General features: G+C 40.5%; 2 protein-coding genes across 9 annotated transcripts in view; one reads left to right on the forward strand and one right to left on the reverse strand.

The window, feature by feature from the left end:
* osa (trithorax group protein osa) overlaps positions 1 to 7,869 on the forward strand; it is a 20,096-nt gene extending 12,227 nt beyond the window's left edge. For all 7 annotated transcript variants that reach the window (XM_067354837.1, XM_067354838.1, XM_067354839.1 and 4 more), the window contains 8 exons: positions 734 to 953; positions 1,051 to 1,227; positions 1,380 to 1,539; positions 1,618 to 1,882; positions 2,062 to 2,227; positions 2,344 to 2,657; positions 2,805 to 3,041; positions 3,384 to 7,869. In XM_067354837.1, the coding sequence (XP_067210938.1) occupies positions 734 to 953; positions 1,051 to 1,227; positions 1,380 to 1,539; positions 1,618 to 1,882; positions 2,062 to 2,227; positions 2,344 to 2,657; positions 2,805 to 3,041; positions 3,384 to 5,393 (3,549 nt within the window). In that variant the 3' untranslated portion in view covers positions 5,394 to 7,869. The remainder of the gene's footprint in view (positions 1 to 733; positions 954 to 1,050; positions 1,228 to 1,379; positions 1,540 to 1,617; positions 1,883 to 2,061; positions 2,228 to 2,343; positions 2,658 to 2,804; positions 3,042 to 3,383) is intronic.
* LOC105670284 (intermembrane lipid transfer protein VPS13A) lies at positions 7,762 to 24,428 on the reverse strand. Of its 2 annotated transcripts, none has more exons than XM_012363707.2 (51): positions 24,096 to 24,428; positions 23,907 to 24,014; positions 23,698 to 23,824; positions 23,466 to 23,628; positions 23,178 to 23,386; positions 22,903 to 23,077; positions 22,348 to 22,829; positions 21,998 to 22,219; positions 21,820 to 21,932; positions 21,526 to 21,734; positions 21,159 to 21,443; positions 20,792 to 21,091; positions 20,591 to 20,723; positions 20,283 to 20,513; positions 19,889 to 20,028; positions 19,706 to 19,803; positions 19,430 to 19,629; positions 19,179 to 19,358; positions 18,916 to 19,105; positions 18,683 to 18,852; positions 18,221 to 18,607; positions 17,983 to 18,149; positions 17,657 to 17,915; positions 17,462 to 17,528; positions 17,004 to 17,335; positions 16,783 to 16,921; positions 16,407 to 16,696; positions 16,161 to 16,332; positions 15,805 to 15,990; positions 15,486 to 15,727; positions 15,105 to 15,339; positions 14,878 to 15,032; positions 14,604 to 14,806; positions 14,168 to 14,507; positions 13,863 to 14,075; positions 13,319 to 13,795; positions 12,967 to 13,236; positions 12,419 to 12,769; positions 12,153 to 12,341; positions 11,878 to 12,012; positions 11,661 to 11,812; positions 11,412 to 11,580; positions 11,143 to 11,336; positions 10,884 to 11,070; positions 10,675 to 10,806; positions 10,299 to 10,416; positions 10,027 to 10,150; positions 9,878 to 9,944; positions 9,659 to 9,804; positions 8,812 to 8,938; positions 7,762 to 8,437 (listed from the first exon to the last, which is right to left on the reverse strand). In XM_012363707.2, exons 1-51 carry the CDS (start codon positions 24,234 to 24,236, stop codon positions 8,303 to 8,305), a joined length of 10,236 nt encoding a protein of 3,411 aa, XP_012219130.2. In that variant the 5' UTR covers positions 24,237 to 24,428; the 3' UTR covers positions 7,762 to 8,302. The 2 variants fall into 2 exon arrangements, with proteins under 2 accessions (XP_012219130.2, XP_012219129.2); XM_012363706.2 differs by having other exon boundaries at positions 7,762 to 8,443; positions 24,096 to 24,426.
* Between the last annotated feature and the right edge of the window lie 255 nt (positions 24,429 to 24,683).

Consider the following 24,683-nt stretch of genomic DNA (forward strand, 5'->3'; position numbering starts at 1 on the left):
CTTGCATCAATTGCTCGGCAATGTCAGTACTGGATCGCTCAAAGTACTTGAAAGTACTTTCCAAGATTTGTATCGAGCATGCGATAAATCTTTGATCAAATTTACATCGAGATCTAAGAGTCAAAAATTCCAAATCAAACAATTCGCATTGAAACACCTCAGAACACGCTTTGTTTTTTACATCTATGTTGAATTGTGCATGATATACATATAGTTATATACTATTTTTGTTATTAGTATTATCCCTTTCTTATATATTCTCTATCTAAGTCGTGAGAAAAGAAAAGAAAAAGGCTTAACATATCTTTTCTTGAAGTAGTCAACAGTTGAATATGGAAACAGCCTGATCTACAAACCTTGGTGCTATATGGAATTATTCTAATAATCACACAGCGAAGATAAACTTTTAATGTCGAAATGTAACGATAACGGTAATTCGTTCCGATTGTACTCTGTATATCTCTCGTTTTTTGTTTTTTTTTTGTTTTTTTTTTTTTTCATATATTTGCATGCGTTTAGAGACTTCGCCGATTCGTACCGATATCCTTTAATTTGTTTCTTTTTGAAATCGATATGTCGAGCTGTAGAACGCCGACGATGCCTTTCGCATTATATTTTGTGTTTTTCTTTTTTAATTTGAACGTGCCAGATTTTTTGTCTGTGTGTGAGATTCGACGTGAAGTCGCATGTTCGCGAACGTAGTGAAGAACACGTGCGTGATTTTCTCCTGTAGGTCACGAAAAACAAAACATGGAAGGATATAGCCGGTCTTTTGGGCATCGGCGCGAGCAGTAGCGCTGCTTACACGTTGCGCAAGCATTACACGAAGCATCTGCTGGCGTTCGAGTGTCATTTCGATCGCGGCGGCGTGGATCCGCAGCCCATCATCAATCAAGTGGAAGCGGGCTCGAAGAAGAAGGGATCCAAGGGAACTGCTTCTGTACCATCGCCGGGTAAAGATTGTATTTTATACGCGTACTGTATTTTTGTACGCAGCTTCTTTCCGTATTAAGAGACTCGTTCTACAAACTTGACAACGGCTCTTTGCAGGTTCTTCCAATTCTCAAGACTCCTTTCCTGCTGCCGGATCGAGCAATACTTCCATGGATGGCTATGGAAGCTATCAGAGTAGTTACGCGACCGGCACACCTGGCGGTCCATCGACAGATTACACACCGCCGCCGCCGAGGCCGCCGAGTCAGAGTAGCGCACCCGCCACCCATCAGGGTATGTCTGGAAATACACAAATATCGATATCAGACTCGCTCGTTATCAATGATCTTTTATTCAGATTTGTTTAGCGTCGATTTCGAGAGTCTCTATTTCGACGAGAGATATATGATCATAACAGACGTGTGATTTTTCTTATGCGTTTTCAGCAATACAGCAGGGCAGTTACCAGAACACAGGTTCCTATCAGAACTATACGCAGGAGCAGTACATTCGGCCACAGGGAAACGCGCTGTCTCAGCAAGGGGAGTTCAATCAACCGTACTCGCCCAGATCGCATTATCCCCCTTACGTGCCAGACGTCGACAGGTAAGAAACGCTCCACCGTGAACGCTTCTCACATTTCGCGATTGCTGCTACACTCACATGTTCACTCGTCGCGTGCAGGGGATATCCTGGTGGTAACATGCCGCCGAACAACGCCACTGGACAAGACATGTACAACAGATACACCAGCGGTCAGCAAGGTCCAGCTAGTTATCCGACGGCAACGCCTCCGACTGTCGCGCGGACCAACAACTATCCATCGGGGCCGCAAGCGCATCCGGCCACTGTGCAGCAGCAAACGGCGACCAGCCAGCCTTCCTCGCCCTCGCAACCGCCAGCCGCGACGTCGTACTCGTGTCCGCAAGATTACTATCGACAGGAACAAGTAATATCCGCTTGATAATCGTTAATTATACTTGCTGCGTTGTTTACGAGAAATTCTAATTTAATCTTCTATTGCTCGAGTTATTTTCCAAAGTTTAAAAAATGTTCAGTTCGCAAAGAGGAGGAAATGAATTAACGAAAAGAGATTAACGCAATCTAAATATCTGTTATACATCACAGACCGGATATGGAGCACCCAGTGGAACTCAAATATACGCCGGAGGTGGGGCGGCCAACAAAAACATGCCACCGCCTCCTCCAGGACCCACCCAACCTAGACGTCATCCAGACTTTGCCAAAGACCAACAGTATCCTCAGTATAATCAGCAACGACCTGCGTATCCAGGTGAGACCTTCAACAAATCGCACATTACGTCTCGGTTAAACTTAAGAAATGCTTTAACTCAAAAATTAAAGCACTTTGATCTCGCTTAAATTAAAAAAAAAAATTTCTTTCTACAGGATGGCCCAATACAACCAATCAGTACAATAGTAATAGTGGAAATAATAGGGTTCAATACCCGAGCCAGCAGACGCAATCGCCGTCGCAGCCACCGCCACAGCCGCAACCACAACAAGGAGCCCAAGTCGTCACGCCTGCCCCAGCTGCACCGGCAGTCGGCGCTATGACTAATAGTCAACAATGGGGCAGCCAACAGCCAACCAGGTCTCCGTCTCAACCATCGCTAAACGCTATAGCGCACGCGCCTCCGCCGTGGGATCATCGCTATACGAATCAACCGTCCCCTTTGTACCCAACACCCGGAAGTCATCAGGTATATTTTCAGTCTTCTGTTAGCATAATTTGTTTATCCCCGCAAGCATTTATCGCGATTTAACATTAATTCTCAGCAAGTGTTTTTTCTTTTAGATAATAATCAAATGAAAAGAAATGAGATATATCATAGTTTCACTTTGTACAGAATCAACTCGTGAATCCCATGATCAGTCAGCAACCGACGTCAAAGAGAGAAATGACATTCCCTCCTGACAGCGTGGAAGCAATCACGCCTCTTTTGTACAAGCGACGAAAACTGGCGCGCGCCGACGTGGCGCCAGTAGAAGCTTGGCGCATTATGATGGCTTTGCGATCGGGCCAACTTGCCGAAAGTTGCTGGGCCCTCGACGTATTAAACATTTTGTTATACGATGATTCTTCCGTAAGTATTCACCTTTCCACTGTTTCAATTATCTTAAAGTTAAAACTAATAGCTAGAGAAATGCAAAATTTAAAAGATGAGAGAGAGAGATATATATATGTGCAATAAAAAGTGTATAGAATTTATTTATAAAACCTTTGTGCTGCAATTATTTTAAAATAAAATTTAATTATCACAGAAGAATAAAATAAACTACATATAAAATACATTTAGAACTTATTTATAAATCATGCTGCAATTATTTTGAAATACAATTTAATTAACTGTAAAATGCGAAAATCAAATATAAAATATTTCATCTAATAGAAGGATATATAATATTTATGAATTGTTTGCTTGCAGGTAAGCTATTTCGGCTTAACGCACTTGCCCGGATTACTGGACGTTCTGCTGGAACATTTCTCGCGTTCGCTCTCCGACATGTTTGAGTCGTCTGTGAGCGATGACGATCGCTATTGCCAGGCCGCGGATGGTCCTGAGGTAGATCTCGGCGCGGTGACGCGCCCCATCGATCCTGAAGATCGAATGAAATTGCTGTCGACACCAAATTATACGTATCTCTCGAGGAGAGGTCGCCCCGTGAAGATTGTTCCGCGGGACGACGATCTGTTCGTTCTGGACACCCGAAGACCTTGGGATCATCAGGAGTGCGAGTCAGAGACCGAGCCTTGGCAGGTGGATGCGAACGCGACCAAATACATCGCGACGTGTTTTCAATCCGAAATAGGCTCGGTGCCTTTCGCCCGTTTGCTGAGGGACGAAAAACCGCCGTTGCTGCAGAAGGAAGTCGACAGCACGGACTTGAAGGAGGAAGCCAAAGCAGACAGTGTCAGCGGTGCCAATGAGACGCCGGATTTCACTCACAAGTCAGGCGAGCTCGGCGACAAGCAGTCCGGCAAGGAGGGCGGCGAGCGTAAACAACAACAGCAACAGTTGGACAAAAAGAAAAAGACGAAGACTCTGAGTGACGTGTTATCGAGGATCAAGAAGGAGCCCGTGGAGATGAACGATCTCACGAGAGAACTGTTCGAGAAGAAGAACGATGGCTTCAAGAAGGATTGTGACAGTGAGACGACGAAAGCGAACAATAATATGGACGAGCACTTCGGCAGCGACGTGTCGAAGAACGATGAGGACTCACTGCCGACGCAGAACGGACTGAACGACTCGGCGCCAGCGACGACGAGCAACGTGGACAACAGCACCGCAGACAAGGCCGAGATCAAGACGGAAGCGACGGAAGAGCACGAGCTGGGGACGACGAGGGACGACAAGGAGGGACCAAGATTAAACATAAAAGATCCGGCAGGTACGCTAAAGCGACGGAGGATAAGCGACTACGAGGACGAGAGCTACTCGAGGGATGAAGCGAGTCTCTATCTGGTGACGGAGACGCAGGACAATCTCGCCCGTCGCTGCGTGTGCCTGTCAACGATCTTGAGGAATCTCACCTTTATCCCCGGCAACGAGGCGGAGTTCGCGAAGAACGTCACGTTTCTCAGTCTGCTCGGCAAGCTGCTGCTGCTGCACCATGAGCACCCGGTGCGGGCGCAAAAGACGCGCAATTACGATCGCGAAGAGGACGCGGACTTCGCGGACTCGTGCAGCAGTCTGCAGGGCGAGAGCGAATGGTGGTGGGACTTTCTGCATCACGTAAGGGAGAACGTTCTCGTGATGGCCGCGAACATATCCGGCCACATGGACCTCAGCCAGCACCCGGAGGAGATTTCGCGGCCCGTGCTCGACGGACTTCTGCACTGGGCCGTGTGCCCGGCAGCGCACGGCCAGGACCCGTTCCCGACCGTCGGGCTGAACTCTTCGCTGTCGCCGCAGAGACTCGCGCTCGAGGCGCTGTGCAAGTTATGCGTGACCGAGTGCAACGTCGACCTGGTGGTGGCGACGCCACCCTACTCCCGATTACAAAGATTATGCTCCGTGCTGACCAGGCTGCTCTGCCGCAGCGAAGAGCAAGTGCTGCGCGAATTCGGCGTGAATCTGCTGCACTTCCTGTCCGCTGCGGACAGCGGCGTGGCGCGCACCATCGCTCTACAGACACCGTGCGTCGCATTGCTCGTCGCGTTCATCGAGCAGGCGGAATCGAGCGCTCTCGGGGTCGCGAATCAGCACGGTCTCGCGGCGCTGCGCGACAATCCCGAGTCGATGGGTACGAGCCTTGATATGCTACGACGCGCGGCTGGTACGCTGCTCAACCTCGCCAGGCATCCGGACAACCGAACGCTCCTCCTGCAGCACGAGTCCCGTCTGCTCGCCTTGGTGATGAGCCAGATCTTAGATCAGCAAGTGGCCGCGATAGTCGCGCGTGTGTTGTTCCAGTGTTCGAGGGGCACGTAACTCTATGTCGTCTGAGACACTTGATTGCGGACTCGCGTTTATGATACGGTGCCGACGACGATGAGTAAGGACGCACTCGACAATGATGATGACGACGACGTTGGTATATACGTTGTGTATGGACGGCTGTTAGTGCATTAAAAGCGAAAGGGCGAAAGCGGGAGATAGTGAGGGAGAGGGATATATTTGACAGAGAGACAAAGGGGGGGAAGGGTTGGGGGACAAAGAGAGAAAGAGAGAGAGAGAGAGAGAGAGAAAGACGCGCGCGGGACGAGAGACAGCGCGTGAGAGTGAAGGAACAAAAGTGCTGATGAGAGCCATGGCAGCGCAATTGTAGTTTTATATCGATTAAACAGAAAATAAGAAAGTTAATTATCGGTGTTAGCGTGTAGGTATACCCGATGCGATCTCCGCTCATCGGTATACCTTCCCCTTCGTGAATTGGAATAATATCGATAGTGTAAGATATTTCATAGTTAATGAAAGAAAAAGATATATACACATAGGAAACACACGTACACACGGATCCTTTTAAACAACACAGGCACACATCCCATACCCCAAAGCACACACATATACACACACACACTCACACACAAAATACACGTACACACATAGAGAACATACACACACATACACACACGCGTGCACTCAACATATACATTACACTAGCGTGCAAGCGCAACGTATATACACACACACACATATATACGCAGTAAAAAAACGGACTTTCAAGAGACAACGGTCAACTGCATAATAATATATATACCACGAAGTATGTTGGCGAACCTTAACGGTGCGATGTGAAACGATATATCGGATGATTATATATAAATATTAAACGATAATATAATGCAAATTTTTATATTTGCATGTTTTGTGCTGTAATTAGCGAGTAATTAAGATATTTTGTAGATAACACACACTTCCATTGAATCTTATTCGATTTTTGTGCTACGGCTACGGTGGCGCAAATATACGTTTGCGGTCGTAGGACCGCAAGAAGTCTCGACTTTAGAAGCACAGGCAGAACTAGAACTGAAGAAAGACATTGCTAGAAGAGAAAAAAATAATATGACGTGTGATAAAAGCTGCTGAATGAGAAGAGAGAGGAGCAGGGAGAGAGAAAGAGAGAGAGAGAAAGAGAGCGAGAGAGAGAGAGAGCGAGAGAAAGAAAGCATGTGCGAAAGCGAGAAGAAAATGCGAGGAAGCATTCATGCATGCTTGCGGGACTTGAATGAGTTGCATGTATGTGTTGTATGTATGTATTATATGTGAGACTGAGAGAAAAAAAGAGAGAGAAAGAGAGAGAAGCAAGACAGAGGAAAGGAATCATAGAGGAGGAGAAAGGAAGAAAGAAAAAAAAAGTAGAGAGGACAGATATATGTCGCCTATATATATGTGAATGAGAACGAATGAGAAACGTGCATGCGAAGCGTGTATGTAATAGGCGTGATTGCGATGCGTGCATACGCTTCGGCGAGTCCGCCCGAGTGTGCGCGTATATTAATGTAAAAGATGACATTAGACGAGGGAAAAAAAATGTGCGGATGTGCGTGTGTGTGCGTGCGTCTGTGTGTACGAAGGATGGGGGTGCTGGTGGAAAAAGGGTTGGGGATAGTGTCTGTGAAAAGAAGAAAACACAAAGCTTGTGGAGCTAAGTAACTAATTAATTTAAGTAATTACTCAGATCATTGCTAATTTTATAGGAATTACACTTCAATCGATAGATTTCTGTGAATTCTAATTTCTTTTTTTCTTTTCTTTTCCTTTTTTTTTAAATGGCTTTTATTTTCAAAGAGAGATTTAAAGGGTAGAGTGAATCTAACTGCAGTCTTCTCGTTACGTTTATTACGTTTATAAATACACATATTTATAAACGTAATTAAAAAAACGCCGTTGTGATAACAAAAAAAAGAAAGAAAAAGACGAAGAAGCGGCGGAGGAAAAGGGCGGAAGATAAAGGAAAAAAATCGACATTGCAGAAGCACATGAAACTGTTTCTGGGCGATAATGTAGAAACGAATATATTAAAAAGATGAAAAAAAGAAGAGGATTTTTAAATTTAAGCTCGATCGTGCCATTAAACGATTCTAATGGGAATATATTTATAATCAAGATTTTATGCTTTTTCAAAGCGCGCATGCGTTATTGTAAAACTAACAAATACCGATTGTCAGCTTGCACATATTTTGACGATTCTTACGATACATACATTTACCTAATTGTAAAATCCCACTCTCACATACGTCTACGCAACAGTTGCAAAAGGAAAAAAAGGAGGAAAAGGAAAAAAAAACTGAATGACGCGCTCGAACTCGTCGTCGCACACCTTCCACTGGTAACAATTCCTCATTTCGTAGGAGTGAATCTTAAAGAGGGATGGAATGAGATTTTTAGTTGTCACACGCGACATGTAGCCGTTGAAAAAAAAAAAAAAACGAAATCGATTTCTTCGCGGAGATACGATTTAGAAGCGTATTGAGTATAAGTTAAACAGAACACTTTCCCTGGTCCCAGCTTCTCCCCGACCCCAAAGTATCCTATTCTATAGATATCTAAATACATGTAGTTCTTAAATTATTTACTTTAGTTCGAGTGGAGATGCCTGTAAGTGTAATTTACTAAGACTTTTTGTAAATAAATTATGAAATAAACTAGACGTACTTTATCCAAGACGAAGATGCGATCTGACTTTGACAAGATTAACAATGATAATGATAATAATAAAAAAGTGTAGGGCATTAGAGAGAAAGACGTGGTTTTTTCTTTTTTTTGCGTTCACCGTACAGATTTTTATTACGCCCAACTAAACATAGATACACTTATCTTCTTTTTATCCTCTCTGTTCTTCGCTCTCTGATTTCTCTTTATTACAACGATCTCGTTAGCGTGTTTGAAAGAATCTTTTATTTGGAACAAATACTGCTCTCCATGTTCAGGATCATCGCGCTGTTCATTTTGCGACACAGCCATTCCAGAATGTCCGCGGCTTCGCTTTCCACGTACCAATCCACCATAGATGACGGCGTCTGTTCCTCGTTCTGCGGCTTAACATTTAATGCGAATTAATTCTTAATCAAGTTCGATATCTTTTTGTCGATCAACATTAGAATGCCTGAGAGAGTGTCTTTAATTTTTTTTTTATTACACATTTTTATTTCTCACAATTTTGAGAAAAACATCTCGTCACTTGATTCTTAAAGCGAAAAAGTAACGAGGAAGATTGAATGATATTTTTGCAAGATACTTTATTGGTTTCTTCAATGCCGTGCATTCTAATGTTGATCCTCGAATCCGTTTAACGAGAAAACTCGTGCAATTTCGACAAATTTGTGCAATACAATAATGCCTCAGCTCGTTATGTTTCAAAAGTAATTGTGCTAAATTAGTGCTTGGAACGTGTCAAGATAATTACCTCTGTTACTTGCAAAATAAGCTTGTTTCTAGCAATAGTCGGCGGCGATAGCAGTTGATTCGTTTCTAAAGTCCACTTCACGTTCCACGATCCCCACGTGCTTCCTTTCTCGATATAATGTATTCGGCTAAAAATGCAAGAAAGAATCCATTTCTTTTTGCATTCCAGATTCAAGTATTAATATGACTTTATTTTTAAGATCTCCCGCCGTTGATATTAAAGAAATACATGTGCTTGTGAATAATTCGTTATACTGTACAAGGTTTCTTAGATCTAGCCAGCCACCTTTCACCTTTAAGGCTACTACTTCGTTGCTGCAGTTATATTAAATTATGACGTCAGGCGCGAAAAATCGTGTCAAATTTTTATTCTTACATTACGTTGAATAATATTAGCCTTTTTTTGCACGTCATTTTATCAGTTTGATATTATAGATTGGTAAAACATACTGAAGAGATTTCTTTTTTCATTGGATCGATAAATAACTAAATCTTGAACATAGATTGATCTGGATTAAATTTTTTATGACATCCATTTATACTGGAAACAGAATATTTATAAACTGAATGTGGTACATGCATTCTCTGATACAAGATAATAAAAAAAGGAAAAATTAACATATTTACCAATCTATATTATTCAATATCGTATAAAAAAAAATACGAATTCCTTTAAATAAACAAATTTTTGCAAAAAATTCTTCGCTTTTAATATAAGGCTGCAGTAGGAGAAAGGTGCTGAGAGGTGACTGCGGTAAAGAAACAGAAGTCTTAAATTGATCAAAGAGTTCAGAAAAGACGATAAAAGATGGGTGTGTAACAATCTATGCAATTACTGTCAGACTTACTGCAAAGACACAAGTGTAATGTATTTGCCATCGTTGTGCAGCGCGGCGTGTCCCCAATAAGAATCATTCTGGCCGCAGTGACCTTTGCTTATAGCGTTCAATAAGTACGCTCCCTTCGCCTTGTGCGTTGAGAACAGTTCCACGCCCTTAAATAACGATATAGTTAACGACACGAAGCACGGAGAACAGATTCCTAATTCGGCATCTCACGATACTCACGAAGTGTGGATTAATATACCGCGGCAATCGCACTCGGGATACAAAATTATGTCCTACTTCTTGCGCTCTGCAAAAATAAACGGCTCACTCTTAAGATCAACGCCAGCGGTATGCGAAAAAAAAAACAACAATATCATTAATTTCAATACCTTTTTATCACGTCTGTTATTACTTTCGAGTGAGTTTTCGAACAAGAGCTTTCCGCCTTGAACAACACGGATATCTTCTTTCCCAATGTTTTGAAAAAATATCTCGACTCTTCGCGGTGAACGCCTGCGATTTTTTTTTGAAAAATTTAGTAGTAAGCCGACGAGCCAGAAGTGAAACGACAACGTTCGAGCGAAAGAACAGATGTTTACACTACGATTATATACGCTCTCATTCACATCGATTCATATGTTAGGACTATCTATCCACTCACTGTTTGTCGACGTAGTGATCAAGCCGGAGGTCTCCAAATCGATCTCCACAGCGAACGAGTGATCAATTAAGAATGCTAAGGGCGGTATATCCGGATTCTGATAACTTATATCTTTCATCTAGAACGAAGTAGAAAATGCGTTATGTTTTGCATAGATAGAATCTCTTAGGCAACGATTTCTGATATTTTCAATACTAGAAATCAAATCATATTTTTTTCTTTTCAATTAATAATTTAAAATAAAAAGTTTAATCCTCTGGATAATGTAAAAAATTAAAAATTTATGACAAGTGTTTGCAAGTTTCGCTAAAACACATCCAAATTTCTTTTCAAGGCTTAAAGAACGTCCGCTTGTTCGGCGATTTTTTGTGCCTACCTTGGAATGAAGCGTGTGAGTTTCGTTGCTGTTTAAAATCGAGACCTGCATGCCGTCAGGCGTAGTGTAGCCCAGCTCGCATGTAATTTCATGCGCCAGTCTCTCCGCAGATTCGTCGCCGCACAGCAATAACTGCAAGATCATCGTGATTAACGCGCTGCGTAGAAACGACGAATACTTCGTGCATTCACGGCCACTTGAGCGCTTACCAAATCCGGCTCGCAAAAACTGCTCCCCGGTGATTTGAAGTTGTAGCCATACTGGTTTCCCAAGACGGTAGTTAAGCGTACCAATACATGAACCTGCTCCATAATCTGCGCTACATAAGTCTGCGAGAGACGCGAGAAGAATTCCTCATTGTTGGCGGTAATGAAATTCTTTCGATAGCTGGGCAATCTAAGCGGCAAAGGAAGATAAATCAGATCGCTATTGCGGACTCATCATTTTCATCAAACCGCAATCGTTCACCTGAATTCAACGTTCCTCTCGAACATGCCCTTTTCCGCGTATTCGAAGATAAATCGAAGAATATTGTGATAATCGAGCACATTATTGAAATTGCGTGTGTTAGATCCATCCGTGTTAGCCAGCAACTTCAAGCGCAGAACCATCGGAGAAATGTATATTTGCTCTATTAAGTCTTTCCTCTTGCTGGCCGCATTCTGCATCGCATACACGCGTATTGATTAAAATTAATGCGTACAAATTAGGTTAGTTTGTGTATCATATAACATTACATTAGTCATCTTCTGAACCGAAGGAACGCGCACATTGGACACGTCTCGCCTGAGTTTGGCGGCGATTGAGTGTTTGGTTTCCGGTGTTTTAGGAATCAAGTTGAACAAGGAGCAAAGGAACGTCTCTTCCAGATTCAAGTTTAGCTCTCTGGCAATAACGCATATGCCTCTAGAAGAGTATCGTTTGAAAATTATTTTTTATGATATTTATCATAATTTATAAATGACAATATAGTTACATATACGCACTTGTAAACGGTGTTCCTCAATTTTCGTTGCTTCAGGTACGAGAATTCTAAGCAATGCTTCAACCTGCGACTTCCGGCGTAATTCACGAAAGTCTTTTGCAGGCTGGGATATAAGATTACTGGAAAAGTGGCTTCGCTCAGTTGATTATCAATCTGCGAGACAAGAAAAATTGTCATTGCAAATATATTACAATTTTACATTCGCACACAGCACATACCTGTATCCTGTGAACGTATCCCTGCAAGTAGCAAAGCGTCGCGGATTCCCTGCAGTGCAACCAGATACCTGGCGAATACGTCCTTCGCAATTTGCCGAAGAACGGTTTCGTCATCTGCATTTTCGTGAAATCAACCTGGAAAACATTCGGAAAGAATTGTTAAAATTTTTGAAAATAAAATCTATAGACAGTATTATTTCCAAAAAATGAATTTTGCAGATGAAATAACTGTCTATTATAAATTAAAAAACTGTATTAGAATTGTATTATCGTACGTCAATGAAATTTTCCAGTTGTGCTGCCTTCGCGGAATTCGTGTACTTATTTTCCAACCAGGCGCTCAATTCCAATGATAGGCTCCTCCATCGTTTGCTGAAGGAAAGCTCCCAATGTGCGGCGGAGTCCATCACACTGGCGTACAGTAACTCACGTCTGACATTGTGGAGACTAGATTCTTGTACGACCTGTGGAAAAGTTAATCTGTCTTTAGTTTGTTACAGATAAAACAATAACTACTGATTTACTTTTCGCATTCACTTACAACGCTGATTCCGATGGCCGCAATCGACAGGAACATCTCTCTCTTACTCGCTTCGGGATCGATGATGCTTTTCGCTTTCAGGTACACGCTCTCGTGCTGCGTGAACAGCAGCACACGTTGCTCGCCCTCCATATAACTCACCCAGTAAACCTCCGTTTCGTCCTGTCGCACATTTTCTAACGCGGTCTTCGTTTCGGATTCCGCGCTAGGTAGGGGAGTGACACTTCCGTTTGTGTCCTCTGACCACGACGGTTTTGTGTTCGCCAGCGATTTAGGGGTGAGGGAAGAATGAGACGCGCTGTCGCGCCGTTCAACGGTTATGAAAGACACTTTTTCGTGTCCACAGCCATCCTGAAATACACGAAAATGCTAAGTAATAAGCTCGCGCAAAAATTAACTATAAAGTTGAAATTAAAAAATTAATTCTGAAAATTAGTCTGAGAAATAAGTTTTTCTTAAAACGATTTAAATTCGTAAAAGGTGCAAAATTTACAGAATTTGTCAAAAATTAGAATACTTAATAACAAGACTAAAGGTGTTTATACTACCGTTTCGAATTGTGCTTTATAGCCGATCGCACTGTTATTGTAAACGTTCCAGATTAATTCTCTGGTCTGAGTAGGATCGTCCCAAGTGTACAGCAGACTCTGGAACGGTTTGAGTAAAGCGACTTGACCCAAACCGACTTGGTTCAGCTTCAGAAATAGTTTGTCGCAGATATTATCCACTCTCACGGGTACGTCACCGCTGACGTATCTTCGGAACGTTATGCGATACGGCATATTTATGCCGCCTTCGATATCCACGCACAGTGCCGACTGTGAATCATAAAATTTTTGAGATTCTTGAATCACAAAATAAATGACATATATATATAAAATCTATCAATAATATATTAACCCCGTTATCCATTCTCAGCACAGTTTTTCCCACATGCGTGATATCGAAATGCTGCGAGACTAATTGACTGTTCCTCCACTTTATTCTCATTTTCATGGACTCGGTGGCAGGCCAGAACGACATTTCCTGCGTGGGTAAGAGATCGTTCCAAAGATCGGCCTCCTCGTTTTCCTCCATGAACCTTAGAGCCTTTTTGGTTTTGTTGCTTATAAAGAAGTACGGCAGGAACGTTATGATCTTGGTGAAGATCGGTGACAAACGGGAGCTCTCTATTTCCGTTAGAATCTGATACTTCCGTCCGCGCTCGATGTCCCGACATATAATCAATGACATCGACGTGAGCCCGTCCAGCCCGAACGGCGTTGACCATTCCGATTGATGAGCTCTTAATCGCACCATGCTCTTCTTATTGTTCTTTTGTGAGAACACCATTAGCTCCTCCTCCGGCATCTCGTAAATTCTGTGAGACTGGTAATCCTGGAAAAAGAAAAGTATTAGTGAATCATTGTTATCGATTGAGAAGTCAAGCTGTTACGCGACTCACCTGAATAAACAACGGCAAACCGGACTTATTTATTATCCAATACTGCGACTGCACGATGATGTTCCAGCTGAGAATCTTGCAGAGTTCCAGGCACAGCAAGAAGGGCTTCGTTAAGTCCGACTCGTTATCTGCGGACATCAGCACGAACTTTCGTTCTACATTCATATTCAGCTTGATCGCGCCCATCCAAGACGTGCCTAAATAGTTGTGTATCTATATAAAATTATTGAGACGGTGTGTAATTAAAGAGTGCAGTACAACTTGCGTATAACTGATTATCTTTCAAATGACAATTTCACACTCACTTTAAAAATGAATTGCACGTTGCTGTTGTGATCGAAGGAGTGCATGTTTATTTTCTCCCCGGGTTCGATCTTCACTTCGTAATTGATGTTAGGTAAACTGACATCGATTACGAAGGGTAGCTGATTGTTAAAAACAACTGGCGGTATAATATTTATCAAGTAATTCGGCACTTGACAGCCTGAGGGACGGGTCGTTAATGAAACTTCCGTGCATATCGCCCTGACGCAGAATACATTGTGGTTAGTGTCGCCCTTCGTGTTGCAGGACACGTCTTTAAATGTGTTTGCTGTACCCCTCAAGTCTTTCCAATAAATCCCTTCGTCACTGACTTGGTATTTCCTGCGAATAACATAATCATTAACATTTCAGATAGTCAAATTTTCCATTTTTTCATCAAAATAATCCTACAAATTCACTCTGACATTCCTGACTTACTCTAGATAGGCGGGAAGAATGTGTATCGGGCAATGATAAGCGATGTACAGAGGAATATTAGAAGTCGCATCCGGTTCGATGATCGCCATTCGCACATTATGGTCGAAAGGATTTGTGGTTTCACCGGTCGGCACTAGACCCAGTTTGTCCAGCACCGCTTTCTTGTAATAAAGTCCCAGCGCGTACGACGTTTCGTTTCGAAACTGAAATATGTCTTTCGGTCAATGGAAGATAGAAGACGATAACGTAAAACAAATAGGTAAGCCACTCGCACCTGTAACGGAGATCGCACGCAAATTGTACGATGTAGGTAGCTGTTTATCGACGCCTCTATCATCAAGTAGTAACGAACCTCGTGTCTCACAGGACGAAGCGGCACGAGATTTCGTGTTTCCTTTTGCGGACAGTACACCAGCACATCTTCGAAACCTAAGAATAAAGATTATTATTTATTACATTTTTTTGGCATTTTTATAAATTTACTTTTAATACAAAAGCTACCTTCAAAACTGACACGAAGAAGCTCGCCGGTTACCGATTTATAGATGTAAACTGGCGAATCGGTGGGAAAAACTTTACATTCCGACATGATCGCAGTGGTTTCCTTGCCAACCCACTGAGGACTCTTGAGATCTGTTTGGGTTTCATTTTCCGGACTGCTTGGTACGCTGGTCGGCGAGTTTCCATCGTGAAAATTTTGTGCAGCGATGACGCGTGTGATATTGTTTCCGTCGACCTAAAAAATCAATGGAATTTTATATATAAAAAATTTAGAACAAAATAGATACATAAATATACAAACATTTTTTATAATTTATCAAAAAAAAAATTTAATCGGACACAAATATTCAAATAGTTGATGTGTTAACAAAAGTTATTTACTTGCTCTTGCACAAGCAGCTCTACTCGGCTCGCGTGACCAATATCGTTCAATACAGTCAACTCTCGCGTATTAGCGGGCACAAACGGGATTCCGCCCTTGGCTTGTGCGAATGCGCTCGAGATTGCGTTCCATGTCGCAATCATGTTTTGCGTTATAGTGATATTAATTCTGTCCTCCGAATACAAAATAATATGCGGCGCCGAGAGATTTGTTCTCCCTGGAGCGCGCACATTAGTGTTATCTGCGTGTAAAATGTGATATTAAAACGACGCATTAATAGAACAGTTGATATATCTGCGAAATTTGGAATTCACATACAAGGTTCGGGATTACAATCCAACGATTCCATCTCCTCGTCCTCATTCGCACTCGAGTCGTCGGAATCGCTTTCTTCGTCATCGCTGTTGTTATTAAATAGATAATTCGAGATTCTCGTAAACTTCGCATCATTTTCGTCGTCATCCGTATCGGATTCATCCTCGTACGTAATACAGGTTTCAGGTTCTGTTTATTGAAAAATAAACAGATCTGCTCATTACACAATTAATTTCAAGTGAGCAAAATATTGGCAATGATGATAGATTAACAGCAAATTTGATCAATTTGCTAACATTTGGCTGAATCGATTTTAATATGTTACATAATAGTTGTATATAATTAGCTCATGAACTTACCGCTTTTCGTCAATGAGATCACATCAGTATCAGGTCCAATAAATATCATGTCTGTTACATCCTGTTCATTGTACTTCATGTCCCTCTTTCTTGCCTTTGTTGGATCTTGCTTGACATGATGACAAGGATCTGTCCAATTAGAGTTAATCATATTTGCCTCGCCCCGATACGTCTGAAGAAATCAAATTATGAGCAATATAAAGCAACGGTAATAAATAATTCAACGGCGCAACATGATAATCTTACCTTGATAATTAGTTCCCATGGCTTATAATTTACATCGTCTTTCGTGCAAAATTCCACAAACGGCTCCCAATTCTGATGAGCTCTGTTGTAGCAGAATGCGTGAAGTTTCACATTGGATTCAAGATGGAAATTATTGTGCCAGTCATTAATGGTGGTCGTAATGACAGTCTCCATTTTCATCACCGGAAATCTTCCCACAGAATACTCCATTTCCAGCAGCAAACACATTAATACGGGTCTCAAATTCAATATTACATGATCGTTACGGCGGCGATACAATTCTGGGTGATCTAAAGAACACAATTAAAAACACAAGTTATTTAAACGACTGCAATAACAGGATTCAAATAATCTGTGGTGTACGCGAAACATTTACCTTCGTCGGTTTTCTTATATGGTATACTGGAAACTTTCTTCGGCGTCCAAAGATTATTGTTCACATTGATATTTTGATTGTTGCTGTCATCTACTTTCAACGTAAGACTGTTTAGAAAAGTCGACGCCTCACTCAATATCTGGAACACGATGTACAGTATAAACAAATTCAAAGACGGTCGCATTTCAATATCCAGATGTACCTTAAATCACAATACTTACTTCGATAAAAGTGTGGATCACTTCCGCCGATAGGTGTATGTTAACACTATTTATGTCGACGGTAATCTCCTCGTTACCGTTTGACAACTCTTTCTTCTTGCAGATTTCTATATCACAGGGACGTAACAACCAATACGGAGACTCATAATTTCCCTGTCCTTTAGTCTTGGCATTGACGTTGGTCAAAGTGCAGACTATAGAGGAAGAACAGCCATGTATGCTGCTTTCGATAAACACTTCTGCTTGCATTCGTATCGTGTGTGTATTACTCTTCTCTAAGTCACCGAACAGAAAGATGTCCGGCTTTTGTATTCTAATTGACACAGAAGTACCTAAACAGAATTTCAGAACTCGTTTTATTTTTCACAAAAAATTTAAGTTGTGCAAAAATTCACACATGTAATAACATGTTGTTCGACAAAAGATATATATGTATATATATACACATAGCAAAATACCTGGTTGCTCCTTAAAATACTGGGAGCGATTTAATTTGTCAGTTTCTGCGTTTAATGCATTCCGGTTCTTGATTAAGATCAAATACATTTATGGAATTAATTCAGTTAACAAATTTAGAAAATATTGTTGTGATATAAAGAAATCAATATTGAAAATCTTCATTAATATTTCTAATTAAATGACGTTATATTTACCGCTTGATTGTTGTTGTCATATCCATGATTGATGATTCCTTTCTCTATCTGCTCGCTGGGCAAGGAGTCCAGGAAGTACCGTCCCAAGTGCATCAAGAAAGGAACCGACAAATTAATTCGCACATCCTGAATAAGAACATCGAGACATTTTTCCTTCGCTTGCGTGCGGCTATATGTGACATCGACTATAGGCGACATTGACACAGAAATACAGGATTCTAAATTCTTCTCCAAGGATATCGCCGGCGATTGTAGTATCCTAAAACATAAAACGAGATTATAAACCTTGACGATATTTTATCCTGCGGAAAATCAGTAGTACAAACCTCTTTTCGACAACGGAGTCCTTACGAGTGTCCTGCATTAAGCAATTCTGCAAAGATAATTTCATTCTCAAGCTCTTGTCGCTGTAAAGATCCCAAGTGTTGATAGTTTCTCCGAAACACAGCTTGCACAAACCGTGATTCAAATCGCGCACGGGAGAACTCAACACCTGCAACGTGACAGAAATAATGTAAAAATTAAAGCTGAAACATCGATGTTCGCACAAATGTCAATATCCACCTCTTCCGTATCCATGAACAAATTCAACTGCAATCCCTCCAATGCAAGTTTCACATTAACTTCGCACAACGCCGTTTCATTGTGAGTCAAGAAATCTTCCAATTTTTGCACCATGACATCGTCGTCGTGATCGATATTCTTTTGGGCGTTCTGTGCAGAAGTTCGATCATCATTTTCGCCGGCTTTCTTCAACAATGGTATCTTCGAGATATTATCCTGCCACACTGATATGAGGGACTTGAGGTCCCTCTGGCTTAAGTTTATATTTATAACATCGATAGCTCCCTGCACATTGAATAAACCATAAGTTTGAAACTCTATGAAGCTACGGTACTCGGTTTTCCTCTTAATATCAAACTGAATTTGTATAGGTTCAATGATAGGTTCCTGAAATAATTTCGAATGTAATGTTTCTATAGTAATAATAATTTTCCACAGGGCAATTGAAGCGTTTAATTTTACCTGGACTTCTAAATCTCGAGTCAACGTCATAATTGCTCTGGATATAGTCACAGATTTCAATTTGATCAAAATATTGTCGATTATTAATTGACTGCCATCGTTGGCGGCCGTTTTAATCGTTTGTATTTGTTGTCCACTGTTCTTAAAGAAGTTTTCAACCGATAGCACACCTGCAAATCAATTCTATTAAATTCAGTTCTCCAATCGCGTCTGCTTCGGATACAACTTTATACCTGTGTCGAAGACCAAAAGACTCGGAGCATCCTTTTTCTGAGGTAGCAAAAAAGTAGGCCCTTGAATATCGATAAAAATATGCAATTTCGTCGCGCTCCTCTTGAACAACTCGATCCCAGTCACGAACTTATATTCCAAATAATTTAAGAAATGTGTATAATACGCAGAGGTAAATGGCCTTATGAAATTCTGCAAAAATGACATTAAAGTGAATATTTAAATAATTACACACACACAAACGTGAGATAAAAATCTACTGTACCCTTAAATCGTATAGAATTTTAGAAATTATCACGCAATTGATGCGTCCAATGGAAAGTTTAAAGGTACCGTCCGACATCACATCGTCTTGCTTTGTATCGATATCCGAGCATTTATACAATTTTGGCGTGTGCCTTACATACTTCAGATCAAAAACTTTATCTTCATCGGTCGCCAAAATCTTGAAATAAAATAAAATATATATGTCATATAATTGAAAAAAAAATATGTATGTATATTCTAGGTAATTACTTTAGAGTAAAGCGTATCATCGTTTAAGTCTTCAGCGAGAATACTCCTGAGATGTACACGCAACACCATTCTCTCGTTCGCATTGTAAATGCAATCGTTTTCCAAACCCAAAATCTTGACCTCCATTAAATCTATGTCCTTATCACAAAATCGCAGCACCAACGAGCTGAGCCTAGTTGAATAATTCAGTTTAATTGCGCCTGAAAAAATATGACATTGATTGATCTTCCGTTCAAAGATTTTTTTAAATGCACAATTTAAAAAGCGTATTTATACCTGGTGGAATGGGTGGGTCAACGTCGCTCTGTTCCCATTTCATAATATTACTGCAAGTCTTCTCAGCAAACTTAAATAAAAGTGTGAGATGACAAATACTGAAATAAATAAATACAAATCAGTATCTCTTGAATGTGCATCAAGATTACTTTGCTGTCTTGCGTATAAAACTGTTTTACGTACGATTGAATTTTGCGCCAGTAGTCTCTAATTTTCAATAACGCGGATCTATGAAAGTTTATATTAATATTCAACAGATTCACAACTAGCGAGCGTTCGATATTTTTGAAGTGCGACTTGAAATCAGGACAATTTGATTTAACCTGAAAAGAAAATCAATACAATACGTAGGCGAAGGTGAGGTAAAGTGGAATGAAGAGTGGAACGACTTTGTTAATTTTAAAACAAATGTTGTCACTCAACAGCCGCTGCTGGTATTTTTAACATCTTCAGTTAATATTAGCCGCTATTAACTAATGACGTTAAAAATACCAGCAGCGATCTGCAAACGACATCGCTTACTTTAAAATTACATTGGCCTTCGTTGCACTATATCTTTACTAAACATTCAGCTTACTTTACGGTACGACACAACGACAACCTCGTACGACTCGTCGGTGGATATCAATTCCAAATATGATCCGGTAACGCCAGCGTTCGTTTTGTCGACCAGAAAAATGGATCCAATGCCAAACTGAACTGCGACACCGTATTCCATCATAGCCATTTCGTAATACAGAGTGTGTAATCTCAAATTCAAATAAGGCTCTTCTCGGCTATCTACCATGTGTTCCAGATTTATGGAGAACTAAATTTCAGAATATATATTAATGATACATCATTTCATACGATAAAATATGGATATTTGATAAAAACACCACTTACCTCTCCTATGGCGAATCGAAGCAACAGATTAATATGATTACACGGAGATATATTATCGTCGAATCCGCACAAATTAATCGTTTTGGATAATAATTCCAAGTCTTCTTCACTGACTTCCGAAGAAACAACGCTCCTAATGAGAAATCAGAATTGTTTTATCAGTATATGTCTTTATCATTAGTAAATCTATATCATCATTACCTATCGAGCTTTGGTACACTGTTGGTCACAACTTCCTTGATGACGGGCTTAAAATCACTATGCATCATTGCAATACAGGATGGCAGGCATACACTTGATTGAACTTTCATTAATAACTTTGCTGTGGTAAAAACAATGCTGGATTTTCGCTCGGAAGTAGAACCTTTTAAGCCACCTTTAAACTTCTCAATGTTGTTTTCGTACAGTGTTAGCAGTTTATTTAAGAAATACGCCATCAGCCGCAGCTTGTTTTCGGATAGATTAAACTTTACGTTTGAGATGTTTACATTAAGTTTTGTTCTGTGGAATATTAAACGTTAAGACAATGCAGAAATAAAAGATTACAGCACAATAATGTATAAATTACCGTGGTAATTGACGATATTCTGGTCTGATACTATACGAAAGGGTTGCATTCGCTTGTAGCTTGGGTAACAAATGAAACTCCGAATCACTTCGCTTCCTCGCCGAGCGCCAATCGTCGCCCGAATGGCAAAACAAAATTTGCGCGCCGGAGAATACTATGTTAAGTCTGTCATAGAGTAGCTCTTCCAGTTCCATAAGAGTGGCGTCTTCCAATTGCAAATTCGCCGCCTGAAGCTCGTTGGTCAATGTCGCGTTACCGAAATCCAAAACAAGTATATGTCCACCTCTGAAAAAAAGTTTAATCATATTGAAAATAATAATCTTACATTGATATGTCGTAAAACACGTTCGTAATGTGTAATACGTACTTTTGAATCGATCCATATTCAGGAAATATAATGTACGGACTTTTAATGTCTATCTTGAAGCTGATTCTTAATGTCTGCGAAACAATATCGTCCACGAAACTCAAATACTTTCTTTTCGCGCAGTCCCACAGTCTGTATACTCCGAGGACTGTGTTGTGAATGTAACTGGTGTTGAATTTGAAAAAGTTTATAATCTCCACCATAGCGAACTGAAAAAAAAAACACGTGATAATATAGAAATTAGAACTGAAACATTATTTAAATTCAACAATAGAAATATGAAAGCATTATTACATGATGATAAGTCACTTCAATAGCTTCCAATTTCATGGATACTTCAAAAATGGGATCCATATTTAGACCATTCTTCTCGAAATCTATAGCCAAGAAATATGTCGACACATTCCCTGTTACATATAATGGAATTAGTATCTGCTTTCAAATTATTTACAAAGATAAATAAGCGTATTACCGGTTAACACATTGTCCACTGTAATCAGAGGAACTAAATCACCGTCGGTTGATATAGCTTCGACTACAAAACTTTCAGCACGAGCCGATATCTTGAAAGCTAACAATATAGGCCGTGCCTCAATACTTGTCAGAAATTGCGTAACAGTTACGATCAGCATTTCCTTGCCTTTGTTTAAAAGGCTCAGACAGCAGTTCGCCAAAGTAAAGTTTAATTTATAATCTGCAAACAAATAAAATGCTTGTGTCAGACAAGGACTTGAGATCAAAGGACTTTGATACGTCTATATTTTTCAAAAATTCTTAATTAATATTATATTTTTACATAAAAAAATTTAATAATGTGCTTACCAATTTGTTTCAACACCTTTTCTGATTTTATCTTTAAACCAGAGAAATTGTCTGTTGCATCCGTCAATGATTTTTGCTTCTCTTCTTTGTTGCATTGATCTGTTATATCTTGCGCTTGATCGTTACTCTGTGATACAGTTTCTGCTTTAACTTTCGACGGACTCGTTGCTGTAATTTGGCACTCACGCTCGATATCTTTATTTCTCAATTCTTGTCTAGCGTGCTCTCTCGCAATCACTATATTTACAATTGTCAGGTTGTCTTCATATTTTTGCATATCTAACTTCAACTCTGTATCGTTTGGTCGCTGCAAACTTTGGATACACGCGTCTTTGTATTTCCTGTAATTTTTCCTATGCTCAACTATGTGCGACCAAGTGTACGGTTTAATGTAATGATCCAAAACGGAATTATACGCGTATCTCCACCAAGATGGCGCTTCCTCGTACACGCTTTTATCAGGGCGATATTTAACATGCGGCCTGCAAATATCATGTAATATTTTTTAATCCATTGGCTTTGTCGATTCATTGAAAAATATATGTATGTACTCACCTATTAACAGTTGCACGCAACATAGAATCATGAATATGACAAAACGTAGCGTATTGTGCCTCGGACAGCTGCATTGCTACATCTTGGAGCACGACATCCACTAACATACGAGAAGCTTGCATCTCCGTGCCTTTGTGTATAATGATTTTGATCTTGGCCGTGAAAGGCTTCAGCACTTTTGACAAAAAAAAATTTTTATCAAAACCGAGACAGGAATTAAATATTTCTTTCTAAATTAACAATATATAACTGACAAATGATATCTCAAAACGTACAAAACTGGAAGTCTTTGTTTTTCATCCCAAACGTCTGCAGAGCCCTGTGCATTGTGCTTTTCCATGCGATGAGATTGGCCATGTCCCAATTGCCCTGGATATTTATACAGGATTCAGTATCATGGTCCATGTATACACTGAGCGACTCGGCGCGTACAAGCTGGTACACCGTCTGCGAATTTGTAGCACACACTCCAGGCTTCCATTTGCTGGAATTCATCAATTGTAATGACACATATTGGGCACAGATAATCGGGAGAAATGTGACAATATGCGTGATCAAGTTACTTGTTAGTAGTCGTTATCGATATACTTTGTATACATATACCACAGGCACAGAGGAAGTTGCGCAAAATTTTCTCTTCATATCTAATATGTACATTATTTATAGTAATCTGGAAATTCTTTGTCACTGACGCCAGTAAACTGTCGAATAATTGAGGAGGTAAACCTATGGGGAAAACATCCATAAGACATTTAATTAATAAGTAATATATTTGGATAAGAAATATCTATTTACCAGCTCTAAACACTTCATCTTCCTTAAGATCCTCAAGTATCTTCTTTTTCTCCGCTCTTATCAGGCGTTTTTGTATCTCTGGGTCGTATGGACCAGATAATGCAGGTACTGCTACTGCGTATATGTCCTGAAAGAAACAGAAGTATTCATACCTAACACCAAGATTTCGATAATACGGCGTGACCGCTCGTGATACCGCTAATTGATACCTCTATGCATATCACAATAGGTTGCGAGAAAAGTCCGGACCATGGTATCTTCAAAATAATTTTTCCTATCAGACCAATCTCTACTCTAATAGGTAATCCCAGCTGATACTGAAAACATAAATGCACCAGAGTGTATGAACACACAAGTGTATTCTATATCGCTCCCGTATCATCGGAGAAAATTCGTACCAAAGCCTCCGGTTTCAGTTTCAGGTCGGTGAGGCACGTATCCCCGGAGAAAATACCGACGTTGAACTGCTCCGTGTCCAGGTCCTCCACGTACCTGCCCAACAGGCGGTTCAAAAATGCCGCTATAGCCCCCTCGAACATCGTCGTCGTCTGTCCCAAGGCACTGTACCACTTGTATTTATACCTCACGCGAGCCAGACGACGAGGTCAACTGAAATCAACCTAGCCCTCCCGGTCGTCATCATAACCTCAAGATTGTTGCAATTCGCAAAATAATTCAGTCATGCGCGACGCCTCCGCAATCTTTATTGATCTCGAACTTCGTCTTCGCCGCAATGCCCATATGGTCGCCATTCGCCTGCTCTTTTTACACCTTTGTACACTTAAAGTGTAAAATTTAAATTAAATAAAACAAATTCATAAAGATTGTTCATTAAACACAAAAATTGTTAACAATTCCGATATCTATATACATAAATAACTTTATGAAGAAAAATAGTTTCAGTTTTTATCCTTAATTAAATAAACTTGTGAAACCTTGTAAAATCAATATCAAAATCATTATATAAAATATATATTTAAATCTCT

Source organism: Linepithema humile, chromosome 5 (assembly GCF_040581485.1).
Source record: "Linepithema humile isolate Giens D197 chromosome 5, Lhum_UNIL_v1.0, whole genome shotgun sequence".
In the NCBI taxonomy this organism is placed as follows: Eukaryota; Metazoa; Arthropoda; class Insecta; order Hymenoptera; family Formicidae; genus Linepithema; species Linepithema humile.

Excerpts from the sequence above, each read along its gene's own strand:
- LOC105670284 (XM_012363706.2), bottom strand. The coding sequence starts at position 24,236 with ATGTTCGAGGGGGCTATAGCGGCATTTTTGAACCGCCTGTTGGGCAGG. Across the intron at positions 20,724-20,791 it reads AGTGTACCAAAGCTCGATAG|GAGCGTTGTTTCTTCGGAAG; the intron begins GTAATGATGATA and ends ATTTCTCATTAG. Across the intron at positions 19,630-19,705 it reads TGACCCACCCATTCCACCAG|GCGCAATTAAACTGAATTAT; the intron begins GTATAAATACGC and ends ATATTTTTTCAG.